The sequence below is a fragment of the Nerophis ophidion genome, linkage group LG06 (assembly GCF_033978795.1).
Source record: "Nerophis ophidion isolate RoL-2023_Sa linkage group LG06, RoL_Noph_v1.0, whole genome shotgun sequence".
NCBI classification, from domain to species: domain Eukaryota; kingdom Metazoa; phylum Chordata; class Actinopteri; order Syngnathiformes; family Syngnathidae; genus Nerophis; species Nerophis ophidion.
This window is the reverse complement of record NC_084616.1, coordinates 9,021,251-9,041,045: the sequence shown is the minus strand read 5'-3', so window position 1 is coordinate 9,041,045 and position 19,795 is coordinate 9,021,251. Positions and strand designations below refer to the sequence as shown.

At 43.2% G+C, this 19,795-nt stretch overlaps 2 protein-coding genes across 2 annotated transcripts in view; both read left to right on the top strand.

Annotated features, from left to right (window-relative positions):
• Positions 1 to 19,795, top strand: part of plxna2 (plexin A2) — an 801,241-nt gene that overhangs the window by 249,868 nt on the left and 531,578 nt on the right. The window lies entirely within an intron of this gene.
• Positions 1 to 19,795, top strand: part of LOC133554165 (probable phospholipid-transporting ATPase IIA) — a 116,335-nt gene that overhangs the window by 5,409 nt on the left and 91,131 nt on the right. The window contains exons 2-4 of the mRNA XM_061902602.1: positions 5,850 to 5,994; positions 18,655 to 18,768; positions 18,848 to 18,956. Coding sequence (XP_061758586.1) covers positions 5,850 to 5,994; positions 18,655 to 18,768; positions 18,848 to 18,956 — 368 coding nt within the window. The remainder of the gene's footprint in view (positions 1 to 5,849; positions 5,995 to 18,654; positions 18,769 to 18,847; positions 18,957 to 19,795) is intronic.

The following is a 19,795-nucleotide window of genomic DNA, read 5'->3' as shown; positions in this document are numbered from 1 at the left end:
GATTCTGAATTGCTCAACGTATTCGAATCGATTTTTTCCCACACCCCTAATATATATATATATATATATATATATATATATGTATATATATATATATATATATATATATATATATATATATATATGTATATATATATATATGTATGTATGTATGTGTGTGTTGGTTTTCTGACATGGACTTGTTTCTTCAGCATTGTCAAACCTTCATTCCAGCTTGATTTAGCCATTCCTTTACCACTTTTGAGGTGTGTTTTGGGTTATTGTCCTGTTGGAACAGCCAACTGCGCCGGGCTGATGATTTTAGCTTGTCCTGAATAATTTGGAGGTAATCCTCCTTTTTCATTGTCCCATTTACTCTCTGTAAAGCACCAGGTCCAATGGCAGCAAAACAGGTCCAGAGCATAATCCACCATGCTTGACGGTAGTCATGGTGTTCCTGGGATGAAAGGCCTCACCTTTTCTCCTCCAAACATATTGCTGGGTATTGTGGCCAAACAGCTCCATTTTTGTTTCATCTAAAATCACACGGACAAAGATAAGACCTTCTGGAGGAAAGTTCTGTTTTGTTTATATAATGATTGAACAACTTTGGTCCCAGGATTGATCCCTGGGGTGCACCGCATGATATCTCCAGCTCTGTTGGTATAACTCACCTTGCTTCACATATTGCTACGTTTACCAGGTTTTTGAGCAAATAAATGATAAAAATTCAAGTAAAACATTAAAAAAAATTGTGTACGGCATTGATTACTTTGATTAATCACAATTACCGGTAATCCAAATTCAACCAGAATCAGAAATACTTCATTAATTATAACGTAATTAATCTAAAAAAAAAAAAAACAATAGTATATTATTATGTATCTTCTCTTATTCAGCTTACTAATTATGCACGATCAAACATCCTGTCCTGTTACTTCCCAGATTTTACACATGAGTTGTGTATCAAAACAAAGGAGACAAAATGTAGTGTAGTTCTAGCCTCCAAATCCTCTTTTTCCTTTTCCTCTTTCACGGCGTGTTGATTTCAAACATTTCTGCGGTTTGTTTTTGTGGCAAGTCATTAACTAAGACATTTTTTGGGGGAAATCATTAACAACAAAGACTAACTGACTTTCCTTGTTAGATGTTTGGTATGTCGGGTGTCGTGTCTCAGCTGTTGTCTTTACTGACTTGTTTCGTACATGTTGGATTTTATAGCGGGGTGTTTATATTGCTCAAACAGGACCGGGTGTTGTTATAATTACATGAAGAAATGGAAAACAACAGCCAAGACTAAGGATGGGTATCGTTCACATTCGAGCTGATACACTACCAATTCCCAACACCTGGGAATTGGTATCAGTACTTCCTGGTAACAATTTTCAGTATATTTTATGTTAATAAATATTGATTGTTTTGAATAATATATATATATTTTTTTGTGACATTTAACAATGAGCTGATTATTATAACCTCTGTCCAGTTGTTAAATCATACAAAACCTATAAGCAGTGAAGTTGTCACGTTGTGTAAATGGTAAATAAAAACAGAATACAATGATTTGCAAATCCTTTTCAACTTATATTTAATTGAATGGACTTCAAAGACAAGATAGTTAATGTTAAAGGGGAACATTATCACCAAACTTATGCAAGCGTCAATATATACCTTGATGTTGCAGAAAAAAGACCATGTATTTTTTTAACCGATCTCCGAACTCTAAATGGGTGAATTTTGGCAAATTAAACGACTTTCTGTTTATCGGTCTTTTAGCGATGACGTCAGAACGTGACGTCGCCGAGGTAACACACCCGCCATTTTCATTTTCACATTACAAACACCGGGTCTCAGCTCTGTTATTTTCCGTTTTTTCGACTATTTTTTGGAACCTTGGAGACATCATGCCTCGTCGGTGTGTTGTCGGAGGGTGTAACAACACTAACAGGGAGGGATTCAAGTTGCACCACTGGCAAGAAATCTGCCGCCAGACCCCCATTGAATGTACCAAAGTGTCTTCACATTTGACCGGCGATGCTAAGACAGACATGGCACAGAGATGTATGGATAACCTGCAGATGCATTTGCAACCATAAAGTCAACAAAATCACAAAGGTGAGTTTTGTTGATGTTGTTGACTTATGTGCTAATCAGACTTATTTGGTCACGGCATGACTAGCTAATGGATGCTAACATGCTACGCTAATCGATGCTAACATGCTATTTATGCTAGCTGTATGTACATTTGAAACTAGATACCCACATTTAATGCGAAACAAACACTTACCAATCGACGGATTTAAGTTGCTCCAGTGTCACAAGATGCGAAAGTCCTGATCGTTTGGTCCGCACATTTTACCGGCGATGCTAATAAGGCAGCCATGCTATGGGCCACTTCATTAGGTACACCCACGCTATGGCCGAATAGCGTCAATAGCTATTCGCTCAATAGCTTCAATTTCTTCTTCAATTTCGTTTTCGCTATCTGCCTCCATACTCCGACCATCTGTTTCAATACATGCGTAATCTGTTGAATCGCTTAAGCCGCTGAAATCCGAGTCTGAATCCGAGCTAATGTCGCTATATCTTGCTGTGGTAACCGACATGATTTTTACATTGGCAGCCCTGTATGACGTCACAGGGAAATGGACAGTGGTTTCAAAGAAAATTTTGAAAAAAACTTAAAAAAATACAACAAGCAACTGGGAACTGATTTCTATTGTTTTTAACCCTTTTGAAATTATGATAATGTTCCCCTTTAACACTAAGAAACTGTTATTGCTTGCAAATGTTAGCTCATTTGGAATTGGATGCCTGCAACATGTTTCAAAAAAGCTGGCACAAGTGGCCAAAAAGACTGAGAAAGTTGAGGAAATGCTCATCAAACACTTATTTGGAATGTCCTACAGGTGAACAGGCTAATTGGGAACAGGTGGGTGCCATGATTAGAACATAGTTTTGGATGTGTAACTAGAATACCACCCAAAACACGTTGAGCCAAATTTAACTCTGTCTCTGTATGATTCCTTGCTTCTCGTCTGTTTAATAAATGTCATCAGTGTTTGAACCTGACACAGAACCAATGTTGTAATAGCGCTAAGGAAATGCCGATTCAGCATTTATAGCACTCATGAGTTAATAATGGTAAACCGTACAGGTGTAACGCACTTGAGTTTCATACCAGTGTTTGCCGTGTATTAATTTAGGCCGCCACAAATATGACACCAGTTTGCCCTTGTTTATAAACACATTATAATGGGACTGTCTGGGAAGGTGGCCTTTTGTTCCAACTCCGTACAATAGATGGCAATGTAACACCGTTTCTTAACCTACGTCATACGCACTTGGTTCTACAGCAGAATAAGAAGACCAGGGATCAGTAATGCTACATTTAGCGAGTACTCGGACACCTCTATCAATCAATCAATCAATGTTTATTTATATAGCCCTAAATCACAAATGTCTCAAAGGACTGTATAAACCATTACGACTACGACATCCTCGGAAGAACCCACCCAGTGGGCAGGGAGAATTCACATCCAGTGGGACGCCAGTGACAATGCTGACTATGAGAAACCTTGGAGAGGACCTCCAGAAGTGGGCAACCCCCCCCCCCCCCCCCCCTCTAGGGGACCGAAAGCAATGGATGTCGAGCGGGTCTAACATGATACTGTGAAAGTTCAATCCATAGTGGCTCCGACACAGCCGTGAGAGTTCAGTTTAAAGTGGATCCAAGACAGCAGCCAGAGTCCCGTCCACAGGAAACCATCCCAAGCGGAGGCGGAGCAGCAGCGTAGAGATGTCCCCAACCGATACACAGGCGAGCGGTCCATCCTGGGTCCCGACGAGCGGTCCATCCTGGGTCTCGACTCTGGACAGCCAGTACTTCATCCATGGTCATCGGACCGGACCCCCTCCACAAGGGAGGGGGGGACATAGGAGAAAAAGAAAAGAAGCGGCAGATCAACTGGTCTAAAAAGGTATATTTAAAGGCTAGAGTATACAGATGAGTTTTAAGGTGAGACTTAAATGCTCTAGGTTTTCTTCATCAAAAAAAGCGATGAGCGACATCTTCTGGTCTTTTTTGGACACTTTTGGAGGCTTTTTTCCAGCATGTGGCAACATAGTTATTTGCATTTCTAAACGGTTTTGTTATTTTGCTAGATCTCCCATATTACCGATCAAAATCACATATTAGATTAGATAGTACTTTATTTATTCCTTCAGGAAAATTAACATTTTCAGCACAATCCCATTCAAGATCAGACAAACATTACAGGGAGACAGAACAGGATCGGTGACGGGTCTGCCAGCTTCCAGCGCTCCTTACCAAATAGGTGAGATACAGGTAAAGGGGGGAATGGGAGAAAAAAAATAGAAGATTAAAATAAAATTAAAAAAATCGGTTTTAGCCTGGGCCCTGGAGAGGGGGTGCAGACTGAGGCCAAGGGGAAAAAAACAACTCATAGCCATAGAACACATTCCTCTTACATGTGTGCTGGAGGGAAACATCAAACATTAAAGACCACAGAGGACATTAAAGCAGCAGATACAACCAGACACTTCTACATACAGCTATGAATGAAAAGTAAAAGAAACATAAACACTGTGGTGGCCTCTGGGGTGTTCCACGCCATCGTCCGCTGGGGTGGAGGGAGCAGACCCAACAAAGCAACCAAGACAGCCGACTCCACTCTCGGCCAGTGTCCAGTCCGCATGGATGAGCGAGGATACGTCCAAGGTGACTGGGGTGTCCGACACCGCGAAGCCTCTCCGTCCCAGCGCTTAGTGCTCGCTTCGCAGCCCTGTCCCCTCATCCGTATGTACATGCGTCATGGCCAATTATATGCAAATTAGATACATTTATAGCGCATGCAGAGCCGGGTGAAGCTGCTGAATCCTGACCCACTCATCATTTTACAAATTACGTATAAAATACTACACGGTCTAGCTCCAGCCTATCTTGCCGATTGTATTGTACCATATGTCCCGGCAAGAAATCTGCGTTCAAAAGACTCCGGCTTATTAGTGATTCCTAGAGCCCCAAAAAAGTCTGCGGGCTATAGAGCGTTTTCCGTTCGGGCTCCAGTACTCTGGAATGCCCTCCCGGTAACAGTTCGAGATGCTACCTCAGTAGAAGCATTTAAGTCTCACCTTAAAACTAATCTGTATACTCTAGCCTTTAAATAGACCTCCTTTTTAGACCAGTTGATCTGCCGCTTCTTTTCTTTCTCCGATGTCCCCCCCTCCCTTGTGGAGGGGGTCCGGTCCGATGACCATGGATGAAGTACTGGCTGTCCAGAGTCGAGACCCAGGATGGACCGCTCGCCTGTATCGGTTGGGTACATCTCTACGCTGCTGATCCGCCTCCGCTTGAGATGGTTTCCTGTGGACGGGACTCTGGCTGCTGTCTTGGATCCGCTTTGAACTGAACTCTCGCGGCTGTGTTGGAGCCACTATGGATTGAACTTTCACAGTATCATGTTAGACCCGCTCGACATCCATTGCTTTCAGTCCCCTAGAGGGGGGGGGGGGGTTGCCCACATCTGAGGTCCTCTCCAAGGTTTCTCATAGTCAGCATTGTCACTGGCGTCCCACTGGATGTGAATTCTCCCTGCCCACTGGGTGTGAGTTTTCCTTGCCCTTTTGTGGGTTCTTCCGAGGATGTTGTAGTCGTAATGATTTGTGCAGTCCTTTGAGACATTTGTGATTTGGGGCTATATAAGTAAACATTGATTGATTGATTGATCGTACCTCAAAACCGCTAATCTTGTGGAGTTCATTAAAAAACTACAGTACATCAGGACGTTGCCTACAGCCACAGCTCTTAACGGCATCGTTTTTTTTTTTTTTTTCACCCCTCCTCCCAGGTGCTGCCCGTGGTCCAAGTGTTGCGGCATGTGCGACTTCCGTCCCCGCACGGTGTGGCTGGGCCATCCAGAGAAGAGGGAGCAGAGGTACCCCCGGAATGTCATCAACAACCAGAAGTACAACTTCTTCACCTTCCTGCCCGGGGTGAGTGTCACTCCAAGGTCATGCCACACACACACACACACACACACACACACACACACACACACACACACGGCTGAGACACACTCCAAGGTCATGCCACACACACACGGCTGAGACACACTCCAAGGTCATGCCCCACACACACACGGCTGACACACTCCAAGGTCATGCCCCACACACACACACACACACACACACACACACACACACACACACACACACACACACACACACGCGGCTGAGACACACTCCAAGGTCATGCCACACACACACGGCTGAGACACACTCCAAGGTCATGCCACACACACACACGGCTGAGACACACTCCAAGGTCATGCCCCACACACACACACACACACACACACACACACACACACACACACACACACACGGCTGAGACACAGACCAGCTCCTTTTCGCTGATCATAGCAGACTTCAGCTCAGTGAGCACGAGCAGCATTAAAACTCGGGTTTGTCTACTTTTTTGGCGGTCGGCATCTTGGCCGGCTTTCAAATCACCGTCGTAGCGAAGCTGGCGTTTCATGGCGGCTGATAAGGTTTGATATGTTTGCAGAACATTTGGCCCAAATGGCTGGCAACATGTGATCATGATTGATGCCATGTTTGTTTACCCGGTTGAGCTCTTGGGAAGTTCATGACCTCTTTCAAGGTAGGGGAAAATAAGGGATTGATTTGCTAACCCTAACCAACCTGCGGCACATATATATGTATACATATTCAAACCCCGTTTCCATATGAGTTGAGAATCTGTGTTAGATGGAAATATAAACAGAATACAATGATTTGCAAATCCTTTTCAACCCATATTCAGTTGAATATGCTACAAAGACAACATATTTGATGTCTTTTTTTTTTGTGCAAATAATCATTAACTTTAGAATTTGATGCCAGCAACACGTGACAAAGAAGTTGGGAAAGGTGGCAATAAATACTGATAAAGTTGAGGAATGCTCATCAAACACTTATTTGGAACATCCCACAGGTGTGCAGGCTAATTGGGAACAGGTGGGTGCCATGATTGGGTGTAAAAAGAGCTTCCCAAAAAATGCTCAGTCTTTCACAAGAAAGACTGAGCATTTGTCTACAACTGCGTGAGCAAATAGTCAAACAGTTTAAGAACAACGTTTCTCAAAGTGCAATTGCAAGAAATTTAGGGATTTCAACATCTACGGTCCATAATATCAAAAGGTTCAGAGAACCTGTAGAAATCACTCCACGTAAGCGGCATGGCCGGAAACCAACATATAATGACCGTGACCTTTGATCCCTCAGACGGCACTGTATCAAAAATCGACATCAATCTCTGAAGGATGTCACTACATTGTCTCAGGAACACTTCAGAAAACCACTGTCACTAAATACAGTTTGTCGCTACATCTGTAAGTGCAAGTTAAAGCTCTACTATGCAAAGCGAAAGCCATTTATCAACAACATCCAGAAACGCCGCCGGCTTCTCTGGGCCCGAGATCATCTAAAGATGGACTGATGCAAAGTGGAAAAGTGTTCTGTGGTCTGACGAAGCCACATTTCAAATTGTTTTTGTCATCCGGACCAAAGGGAAAGCGAACCATCCAGACTGTTATCGACGCAAAGTTCAAAAGCCAGCATGTGTGATGGTATGGGGGTGCATTAGTGCCCAAGGCATGGGTAACTTACACATCTGTGAAGGCACCATTAATGCTGAAAGGTACATACAGGTTTTGGAACAACATATGCTGCCGTCTTTTTCATGGCTCAGGAACATTTCAGAAAACCACTGTCACTAAATGCAGTTTGTCGCTACATCTGTAAGTGCAAGTTAAAGCTCTACTATGCAAAGCAAAAGTCACTTATCAACAACATCCAGAAACGCCGCCAGCTTCTCTGGGCCCGAGATCATCTAAGATGGACTGATGCAATGTGGAAAAGTGTTCTGTGGTCTGACGAGTCCACATTTCAAATTGTTTTTGGAAATATTCGACAAAGGGGAAGCGAACCATCCAGACTGTTATCGACGCTAAGTTGAAAAGCCAGCATCTGTGATGGTATGAGGGTGCATTAGTGCCCAAGGCATGGGTAACTTACACATCTGTGAAGGCACCATTAATGCTGAAAGGTACATACAGGTTTTGGAACAACATATGCTGCCATCTAAGCACTGTCTTTTTCATGGCTCAGGAACATTTCAGAAAACCACTGTCACTAAATACAGTTGGTCGCTACATCTGTAAGTGCAAGTTAAAGCTATACTATGCAAAGCGAAAGCCATTTATCAACAACATCCAGAAACGCCGCCGGCTTCTCTGGGCCCGAGATCATCTAAAGATGGACTGATGCAAAGTGGAAAAGTGTTCTGTGGTCTGACGAGTCCACATTTCAAATTGTTTTTGGAAATATTCGACATCGTGTCATCCGGACCAAAGGGGAAGCGAACCATCCAGACTGTTATCGACGCTAAGTTGAAAAGCCAGCATCTGTGATGGTATGGGGGTGCATTAGTGCCCAAGGCATGGGTAACTTACACATCTGTGAAGGCACCGTTAATGCTGAAAGGTACATACAGGTTTTGGAACAACATATGCTGCCATCTTAACGCCGTCTTTTTCATGGACGCCCCTGCTTATTTCAGCAAGACAATGCCAAGCCACATTCAGCACGTGTTACAACAGCATGGCTTTGTAAAAAAAGAGTGCGGGTACTTTCCTGGCCCGCCTGCAGTCCAGACCTGTCTCCCATAGAAAATGTGTGGCACATTATGAAGCGTAAAATACGACAGCGGAGACCCCGGACTGTTGAACGACTGAAGCTCTACATAAAACAAGAATGGGAAAGAACTCCACTTTCAAAGCTTCAACAATTAGTTTCCTCAGTTCCCAAACGTTTATTGAGTGTTGTTAAAAGAAAAGGTGATGTAACACAGTGGTGAACATGCCCTTTCCCAACTATTTCCCAACTACTTTGGCACGTGTTGCAGCCATGAAATTCAAAGTTAATTATTATTTGCAAAAAAAAAAAACCAAAAGTTTATTGAGTTTGAACATCAAATATGTTGTCTTTGTAGTGCATTCAATTGAATATGGGTTGAAAAGGATTTGCAAATCATTGTATTCCGTTTATATTTACATCTAACACAATTTCCCAACTCATATGGAAACAGGGTTTGTTTAAATATACATATATACTGTATATATATACACACACTTAAAAAAACATTCATGTGACACAGAATTGTGTTAATGTTTTATTGTGTGTAGTTATTTCCTACATGATATATTTCTGCTCAAACTCTTAATGGTGCCCTTCCAACTTGCCTCGGTGCCCTGAAATATGAGCTCACTTGCCTTGACCTTAAAAATTAAAATGTGGAGGCCTGGGACACCATTAACTTACATTTGTGTTATGTGAGTATCTACTGTAAATGTTGTGATGATGCTGCTTGCTGGACTGTTTGTTCTTGTGAGTGTTTTGAGGCGGGGGTGGGTGGGTTGTTTTGCATAAACATTTGTTTTCCAGACATGTCCAGTTGTCTTAGGATCCTCACCAGGGTGTCGTCTGGTTCGCCAAGCAAAAGACAAGAGCAAATATGTATTTGCAATGCAAAATCTGCCCCCCTTTTATTTAAATTTGGTGGCGTCTTCATGTGTGATGTCTCTCTTGTGGTCTGCTCTGCTCCCCGGCCTGCACTCTGTTGACTTTGCCCTGCTAGCCATCTTGCACGCTGGCGCTAATGAAACTCAGGGAGGTTAGAACGTGAGTGTCAGATGTGAGGAAGGACGCGATTTGGGACAAACTGTAAAAATGGGTTTTTAATCTACTTGTTCATTTACTGTTAATATCTGCTTATTTTCTGTTTCAACATGTTCTATCTACACTTCTGTTAAAATGTAATGATCACTTATTCTTCTCTTCTTTGATACTTGACATTAGTTTTGAATGATACCACACATTTAAGTATCGATCTGATACCAAGTAGTTATAGGATCATACATTGGTCATATTCAAAGTCCTCATGTGTCCAGGGACATATTTACTGACTTTATAAACATAATATACATGTTAAAAAAACTAAAGAAGATGTTGTAATGCCAAAAAATATCGACGTAATCATAGTAGTATCGAATAGATAAAATCTTAGGGTACAATAAACATATGTTATTGCAATTTAGTCCTTAAAGAAAATAGTGTACATACTAAACTTGTCTTTTAGTAGTAAGTAAACAAACAAAGGCTCCTAATCAGTCTATGCAGTAACATATTGTGTCATTTATACACCTATTATTTTGTCAACATTAAAAAGGACAAACTGTAAAAATGGATTATTAATCTACTTGTTCATTTACTGTTAATATCTGCTTATTTTATGTTTCAACATGTTCTATCTACACTTCTGTTAAAATGTAATAATCACTTATTCTTCTCTTCTTTGATACTTGACATTAGTTTTGGATGATACCACACATTTAGGTATCGATCCGATACCAAGTAGTTAGAGGATCATACATTGGTCATATTCAAAGTCCTCATGTGTCCAGGGACGTATTTACTGACTTTATAAACATAATATACATGTTAAAAAAACTAAAGATGTGATGCCAAAAAATATCGACGTAATCATAGTAGTATCGAATAGATAAAATCTTAGGGTACATGAAACATATGTTTATTATTGCAATTTAGTCCTTAAATAAAATAGTGAACATACTAGACAACTTGTCTCTTAGTAGTAAGTAAACAAACAAAGGCTCCTATTTAGTCGATGCAGTAACATATTGTGTCATTTATCTACCTATTATTTTGTCAACATTATCGTGGTAGAGGAGTTTGCGTGTCCCAATGATCCTAGGAGCTATGTTGTCCGGGGGCATAAAGCCCCCTGGTAGGGTCTCCCAAGGCAAACAGGTTCTAGGTGAGGGATCAGACAAAGAGCAGCTCGAAGACCTTTATGAAGAAGAAACATCATGGACCCAGATTTCCCTCGCCCGGACGCGGGTCACCGGGGCCCCCCTCTGGAGCCAGCCCCGGAGGTGGGGCACGATGGCGAGCGCCTGGTGGCCGGGCCTGTTCCCATGGGGCCCGGCCGGGCACAGCCCGAAGAGGCAACGTGGGTCACCCCTCCAATGGGCTCACCACCCATAGCAGGGGCCATAGAGGTCGGGTGCATTGTGAGCTGGGCGACAGCCGAAGGCAGGGCACTTGGCGGTCCGATCCTCGGCTACAGAAGCTAGCTCTTGGGACGTGGAACGTCACGTCACTTGGGGGGAAAGAGCCTGAGCTAGTGCGCGAAGTCGAGAAATTCCGGCTGGATATAGTCGGACTCACTTCGACGCACAGCAAGGGCTCTGGAACCACTTCTCTCGAGAGGGATTGGACCCTCTTCCACTCTGGCGTTGCCGGCAGTGAGAGGCGACGGGCTGGGGTGGCAATTCTTGTTTCCCCCCGGCTCAAAGCCTGTACGTTGGAGTTCAACCCGGTGGACGAAAGGGTAGCCTCCCTCCGCCTTCGGGTGGGGGGACGGGTCCTGACTGTTGTTTGTGCTTATGCACCAAACAGCAGTTCAGAGTACCCACCCTTTTTGGGAACGCTCGAGGGAGTACTGGAAAGTGCTCCCCCGGGTGATTCCCTTGTCCTACTGGGAGACTTCAACGCTCACGTTGGCAACGACAGTGAAACCTGGAGAGGCGTGATTGGGAAGAATGGCCGCCCGGATCTGAACCCGAGTGGTGTTTTGTTATTGGACTTTTGTGCTCGTCACAGTTTGTCCATAACAAACACCATGTTCAAACATAAGGGTGTCCATATGTGCACTTGGCACCAGGACACCCTAGGCCGCAGTTCCATGATCGACTTTGTAGTTGTGTCATCGGATTTGCGGCCTCATGTTATGGACACTCGGGTGAAGAGAGGGGCGGAGCTTTCTACCGATCACCACCTGGTGGTGAGTTGGCTGCGATGGTGGGGGAGGATGCCGGACAGACCTGGGAGGCCCAAACGCATTGTGAGGGTCTGCTGGGAACGTCTGGCAGAGTCTCCTGTCAGACAAAGTTTCAATTCCCACCTCCGGAAGAACTTTGAACATGTCACGAGGGAGGTGCTGGACATTGAGTCCGAGTGGACCATGTTCCGCACCTCTATTGTCGAGGCGGCAGATCGGAGCTGTGGCCGCAAGGTAGTTGGTGCCTGTCGGGGCGGCAATCCTAAAACCCCTTGGTCGACACCAGCGGTGAGGGATGCCGTCAAGCTGAAGAAGGAGTCCTATCGGGTCCTTTTGGCTCATAGGACTCCGGAGGCAGTGGACAGGTACCGACAGGCCAAGCGGTGTGAAGCTTCAGCGGTCACGGAGGCAAAAACTCGGACATGGGAAGAGTTCGGGGAAGCTATGGAAAACGACTTCCGGACGGCTTCGAAGCGATTCTGGACCACCGTCCGCCGCCTCAGGAAGGGGAAGCAGTGCACTATCAACACCGTGTATGGTGCGGATGGTGTTCTGCTGACCTCGACTGCGGATGTTGTGGACAGGTGGAAGGAATACTTCGAAGACCTCCTCAATCCCACCAACACGTCTTCCTATGAGGAAGCAGTGCCTGGGGAATCTGTGGTGGACTCTCCTATTTCTGGGGCTGAGGTCGCTGAGGTAGTTAAAAAGCTCCTCGGTGGCAAGGCCCCAGGGGTGGACGAGATCCGCCCGGAGTTCCTTAAGGCTCTGGATGCTGTGGGGCTGTCTTGGTTGACAAGACTTTGCAGCATCGCGTGGACATCGGGGGCGGTACCTCTGGATTGGCAGACCGGGGTGGTGGTTCCTCTCTTTAAGAAGGGGGACCGGAGGGTGTGTTCCAACTATCGTGGGATCACACTCCTCAGCCTTCCCGGTAAGGTTTATTCAGGTGTACTGGAGAGGAGGCTACGTCGGATAGTCGAACCTCGGATTCAGGAGGAACAGTGTGGTTTTCGTCCTGGTCGTGGAACTGTGGACCAGCTCTATACTCTCGGCAGGGTTCTTGAGGGTGCATGGGAGTTTGCCCAACCAGTCTACATGTGCTTTGTGGACTTGGAGAAGGCATTCGACCGTGTCCCTCGGGAAGTCCTGTGGGGAGTGCTCAGAGAGTATGGGGTATCGGACTGTCTTATTGTGGCGGTCCGTTCCCTGTACGATCAGTGCCAGAGCTTGGTCCACATTGCCGGCAGTAAGTCGAACACATTTCCAGTGAGGGTTGGACTCCGCCAAGGCTGTCCTTTGTCACCGATTCTGTTCATAACTTTTATGGACAGAATTTCTAGGCGCAGTCAAGGCGTTGAGGGGTTCCGGTTTGGTGACCGCAGGATTAGGTCTCTGCTTTTTGCAGATGATGTGGTCCTGATGGCTTCATCTGACCGGGATCTTCAGCTCTCGCTGGATCGGTTCGCAGCCGAGTGTGAAGCGACCGGAATGAGAATCAGCACCTCCAAGTCCGAGTCCATGGTTCTCGCCCGGAAAAGGGTGGAGTGCCATCTCCGGGTTGGGGAGGAGACCCTGCCCCAAGTGGAGGAGTTCAAGTACCTAGGAGTCTTGTTCATGAGTGAGGGAAGAGTGGATCGTAAGATCGACAGGCGGATCGGTGCGGCGTCTTCAGTAATGCGGACGTTGCACCGGTCCGTTGTGGTGAAGAAGGAGCTGAGCCGGAAGGCAAAGCTCTCAATTTACCGGTCGATCTACGTTCCCATCCTCACCTATGGTCATGAGCTTTGGGTCATGACCGAAAGGATAAGATCACGGGTACAAGCGGCCGAAATTAGTTTCCTCCGCCGTGTGGCGGGGCTCTCCCTTAGAGATAGGGTGAGAAGCTCTGCCATCCGGGAGGAACTCAAAGTAAAGCCGCTGCTCCTTCACATCGAGAGGAGCCAGATGAGGTGGTTCGGGCATCTGGTCAGGATGCCACCCGAACGCCTCCCTAGGGAGGTGTTTAGGGCACGTCCAACCGGTAGGAGGCCACGGGGAAGACCCAGGACACGTTGGGAAGACTATGTCTCCCGGCTGGCCTGGGAACGCCTCGGGATCCCCCGGGAAGAGCTAGACGAAGTGGCTGGGGAGAGGGAAGTCTGGGTTTCCTTGCTTAGGCTGTTTCCCCCGCGACCCGACCTCGGATAAGCGGAAGATGATGGATGGATGGATGGATATAAAAGGACAAACTGTAAAAATGGATTATTAATCTACTTGTTCATTTACTGTTAATATCTGCTTATTTTCTGTTTTAACATGTTCTATCTACACTTCTGTTAAAATGTAATAATCACTTATTCTTCTCTTCTTTGTTCATTAGTTTTGGATGATACCACACATTTAGGTATCGATCCGATACCAAGTAGTTACAGGATCACACATTGGTCATATTCAAAGTCCTCATGTGTCCAGGGACGTATTTACTGACTTTATAAACATAATATACATGTTAAAAAAACTAAAGAAGATGTTGTAATGCCAAAAAATATCGACGTAATCATAGTAGTATCGAATAGATAAAATCTTAGGGTACATGAAACATGTTATTGCAATTTAGTCCTTAAATAAAATAGTGAACACACTAAACTTGTCTTTTAGTAGTAAGTAAACAAAGGCTCCTATTTAATCGATGCAGTAACATATTGTGTCATTTATCTACATATTATTTTGTCGACATTAAAAAGGACAAACAGTAAAAATTTATTATTAATTTACTTGTTCATTTACTGTTAATATATGCCTATTTTCGGTTTTAACATATTTTATCTACACTTCTGTTAAAATGTAATAATCACTTTTTCTTCTCTTCTTTGATACTTTACATTAGTTTTGGATGAGACCACACATTTAGGTATCGATCCGATACCAAGTAGTTACAGGATCAAACGTTGGTCATATTCAAAGACCTCATGTGTCCAGGGACGTATTTACTGAGTTTATAAACATAATATACATGTTAAAAAAACTAAAGAAGATCTTATGATGCCAAAAAATATCGACATAATCATGGTGGTATCGACTAGATACGCTTCTGTACTTGGTATCATTACAGTGGACGTCAGGTGTCGATCCACCCATGGCGTTTGTTTACATTGTGACGCCGGTGAGCTATTGTATCTTCCTAAGGTGTGTAGTGAAGCATGTTTAGCTATTCCTCGTCCTCCAGTGATAATGCTACTTGTAAGAAACATTCTTTATCTGTTGCCATGGAGGCAAGGATTAGTGCGGATGGAATTTAGCCGCTAACTAGCTAGCCATGTCTTTAAAGCACCTCTTCCTGAGGTGTTATAACTTCACCTTTATCGTCACTTTTTTAGACCAAAATGCATCCGTTCTTCCTTTTCTGTCTACACCAGGGGTGTCCAAACTTTTTCCACTGAGGGCCACACATGGAAAAATTAAAGCATGCGGGGGCCATTTTGATATTTTTCATTTTCAAACCATAACAAAATGTATGGATTTTTAAAATGTATTTTTACCTTTAGGGGTCCCGGGGACCATAAAGGGTCTCAGTTATCAAAATGTTAAAAATAAGGCAAATTTTTATTATTATTTTTTATTTTACGCTTACAGTAAATCTATATAAACTAAAAAAAAAAAAAAAGGTTTTATGGCTTTTCTGTGAAAAACATATTTTCATTTTTAACAGTAAAACTGAAATATGCAGTATTTAGAAATTAGAGCCCTAAAAGATCAATAATGCAGGACAACATTGATTTTAATTCTTTATTATTTTTGAGTAATCACAGTGAAAAGCTAAATAAAATACCACTAAATATATTTGGGATACAAAAGGTGCCCCACTCATAAAGTGATACATTTTTATTAGTTTTTTGTTTATAAATCAAATATTTGAGCTAATTGGAGCTTTGAAAATAATTCATTATAACATGTATTTTTTTTGTAATTTTTTTTTTTTTGAGCAATGGCTAAAAAATAAATAATTGAAAAAAAACTGCTTCTAGGAAGAAAACACAGACAAAACTGCTTGTAACTTCTGTTAGGAATGTCGTAGAGACTTAGACCAGGGCTTGGCAGCGGCCAAAGGCGGACCCGACCAACGCTACTATGCAAAGCGAAAGCCATTTATCAACAACATCCAGAAACGCTGATCTGTAATTTGACCCCCTTAACATGCTTCAAAACTCACCAAATTTTACAAACACATCAGGACTGGCGAAAATTGCCATCTAATAAAAAACCAAACCCCAAAAATCAAAATTGCGCTGTAGCGCCACCTAGGAAAAAAACCCAGACAAAACTGCTTGTAACTTCTGTTAGGAATGTCGTAGATACATGAAATAAAAACCTCTTTGTAGGTTTGACTAAGATCAGGGTTTGAGAAGCGGCGGCAGCAATCAAAGGCGGACCCGACCAACGCTAGTTGTTGATTGATTGAAACTTGTAATTAGTAGATTGCACAGTACATATTCCGTACAATTGACCACTAAATGGTAACACCCCAATAAGTTTTTCAACTTGTTAAAGTCAGGGTCCACGTTAATCAATTCATGGTAAAGATGTTTTTTTCATGGTAAAATAAAGACAAAAGAAAAAATAAACAGCCTGCATGGCAGCTTTGTGTCAACAAATACAACTTTTTCTCGTTAGATTTCACCTCGGTATAGCTCGGTTGGCAGAGCGGCCGTGCCAGAAACTTGAGGGTTGCAGGTTCGATCCCCGCTTGCACCATCCTAGTCAGTGCCGTTGTGTCCTTGGGCAAGACACTTTACCCACCTGCTCCCAGTGGTCCCCACACTGGTTTAAATGTAAAAATTAGATATTGGGTTTCACTATGTAAAGCGCTTTGAGTCACTTTGAGAAAAGCGCTATATAAATATACTTCACTCATTCCAATTTTTTTAATGTTCTTTTTTATTTTTGCAATAGCATTTCCAGAATGTGTGGCGGGCCGGTAAACATTTAGCTGCGGGCCACAAATGGCCCCCGGGCCGCACTTTGGACACCCCTGGTCTACACACGTTGTCTGCTTTTAAAGGGGAACATTATCACAATTTCAAAAGGGTTAAAAACAATAAAAATCAGTTCCCAGTGGCTTGTTGTATTTTTTTGAAATTTTTTTCAAAATTTTACCGGTCCCGGAATATCCCTAAAAAAAGCTTTAAAGTGCTTGATTTTCGCTATTTGCGATGCGACTATCCATTTCCCTGTGACGTCACACAGTGCTGCCAATGTAAACAAACAATGGGAATAGCACAGCAAGATATAGCGACATTAGCTCGGATTCAGACTCTGATTTCAGCGACTTAAGCGATTCAACAGATTACGCATGTATTGAAACGGATGGTTGGACTATGAAAGTATTGAAGAAGAAACTGAAGCTATTGACGCTATTCATAGCCATAGCATGGCCGAATAGCTGCGTTAGCATCGCCGGTAAAACGTGCGGACCAAACGATCAGGACTTTCGCATCTTGTGACACTGGAGCAACTTAAATCCGTCGATTGGTAAGTGTTTTTTTCGCATTAAATGTGGGTGGAAGGAAACGTAATATAGTTGCAAATGCTTCTACAGGTTATCCATACATCTCTGTGCCATGTCTGCCTTAGCACCGCCGGTAAATAGCATGTTGGCATCGATTAGCGTAGCATGTTAGCATCGATTAGCTGGCAGTCACGCCACAACCAAATATGTCTGATTAGCACATAAGCACATCAACAAAACTCACCTTTGTGATTTCGTTGACTTTATGGTTGCAAATGCATCTGCAGGTTATCCATACATCTCTGTGCCATGTCTGTCATCGCCGGTCAAATGTGAAGACACTACAGCACATTCAATGGGGGTCTGGCGGCAGACACTTTGGCATCTTCGGGCCAGTGGTGCAACTTGAATCCCTCCCTGTTAGTGTTGTTACACCCTCCGACAACACACCGACGAGGCATGATGTCTCCATGGTTCCGAAAAATAGTCGAAAAAACGGAAAATAACAGCTGAGACCCGGTGTTTGCAATGTGTTGAAAATGAAAATGGCGGCTGTATTACCTCGGAGACGTCACGTTCTGACGTCATCACCACATGAGCGATAAACAGAAAGGCGTTTAATTCGCCAAAATTCACCCATTTAGAGTTCGGAAATCGGTTAAAAAAATATATGTTCTTTTTTCTGCACCATCAAGGTATATATTGACGCTTACATAGGTCTGGTGATGATGTTCCCCTAAAATACTCTGTGTGCGCGCGCTGCCGAACACGCTCCTCTGCTCGTAAAACCAGTACTTTTTGGAGGCTGTATAGTACCAAATATGATTCGTTAGTATCGCGGTACTATACTAATATATATACCGCACAAGCCTAATCTCAACTGAGAGCATTTGAAGGAGCCTCAGTTATTGATTGATTGATAAGTTTATTGACATGTTTAAGGATTGAATCCATATAATGCTTTAAAAAGGCAACAAGATGGCACAAAAAGCCAAAAGGCTTCCATTGTGGTCCGTCCTGTCATTTTAATGTGTAATGTGAATGTTATTTTACGTGTAACTTTGCGGCTTCTTGGCCAGGACTCACTTGAAAAAGAGGTTTTTAATCTCAATGGGATTTTTTTCCCCCCGTGGTTAAGTAAAAAAAGAAATCGTAAAACTGTTGTCATGAAACCAGAGAAAGCCATCTACGGTTGTAAAAATGTCCCTGAGTAGAATCCTGTGTTTTATTGTCCTGACAGGTGCTGTTCAATCAGTTCAAGTACTTCTTCAACCTCTACTTCCTGCTGCTGGCCTGCTCCCAGTTTGTGGAGGAGCTCCGCTTGGGCGACCTCTACACCTACTGGGTCCCTCTGGTGGGTGGGCCGTCTTTTATGACTCACTTTTCCTTCACCGCTCGATTTCCACTTGTCACCTTTTCTTGTTGTTGTTTAGGGTCTGGTGTTGACCATCACCATCATTCGAGAGGCCGTGGACGAAATTAGATGCTATTTCCGAGACAAAGAGGTGAACTCGCAGATCTACAGCAAGCTGTCGACGAGAGGTACGATTTAAGGTTCAGATTCAACTTAACACTATTCGTATTAAGCTGATTGACAGAAAACCTAAAAAGGTCCCATATATAAGAAAAAGTTTTCAAACATGTACACGATACTTTTTTGGGAAATATATTAGCATTGATGCTAGAATTTAGACAGTTTAAAACTCTGGTTAATGTGTATTTAGCTTTAATGTTAATGAGCGGTGTGTGTCTTTTAGAAGAACTGTTGCATACTTTATAAATGAAGGAAGAATTAATTCCCAAGAATAACAGCATGGAGTCTATCGTTTGGCGGTGGTTTGGCTTCAAGCAGGAAGATGTCGAACAGACAACTGTAATTTGTCAAGTGTGGGGCAAAAGCGTCGCTACAAAAAGTAGCATTACTGCTAATATGTAGCACCGTTTGAAAAGTCACCTGCTAGAGCAGGGGTCGGGAACCTTTTTGGCTGAGAGAGCCATGGAAGCCAAATATTTGAAAATGGATTTCCGTGAGAGCCATATAACATTTTTTTTTAACACTGAATACAACTAAATGTGTGCTTTTTTATGTAAAACCAACATTAGGGTATAAACACGTCTGTTATTCTTTTCAATAACATTTTTATTCTGAAGCTAACTAATAATGAATAAAATACTTCCTACCGTTCTTGACTTCTTGAACAGGTGAGGTAGAAAACGGATGGATGGATAAAAATGCATGAGAATTTTTTATATTTTGAATGTTGTTTTTAACACTGATTACCAGTGGAATTATCCAATCCACTTTATTTATATAGCACATTTAAACAACAATAACGTTTCCAAAGTGCTGCACAGTCATGGGAAAAAACAATTGTAAAATA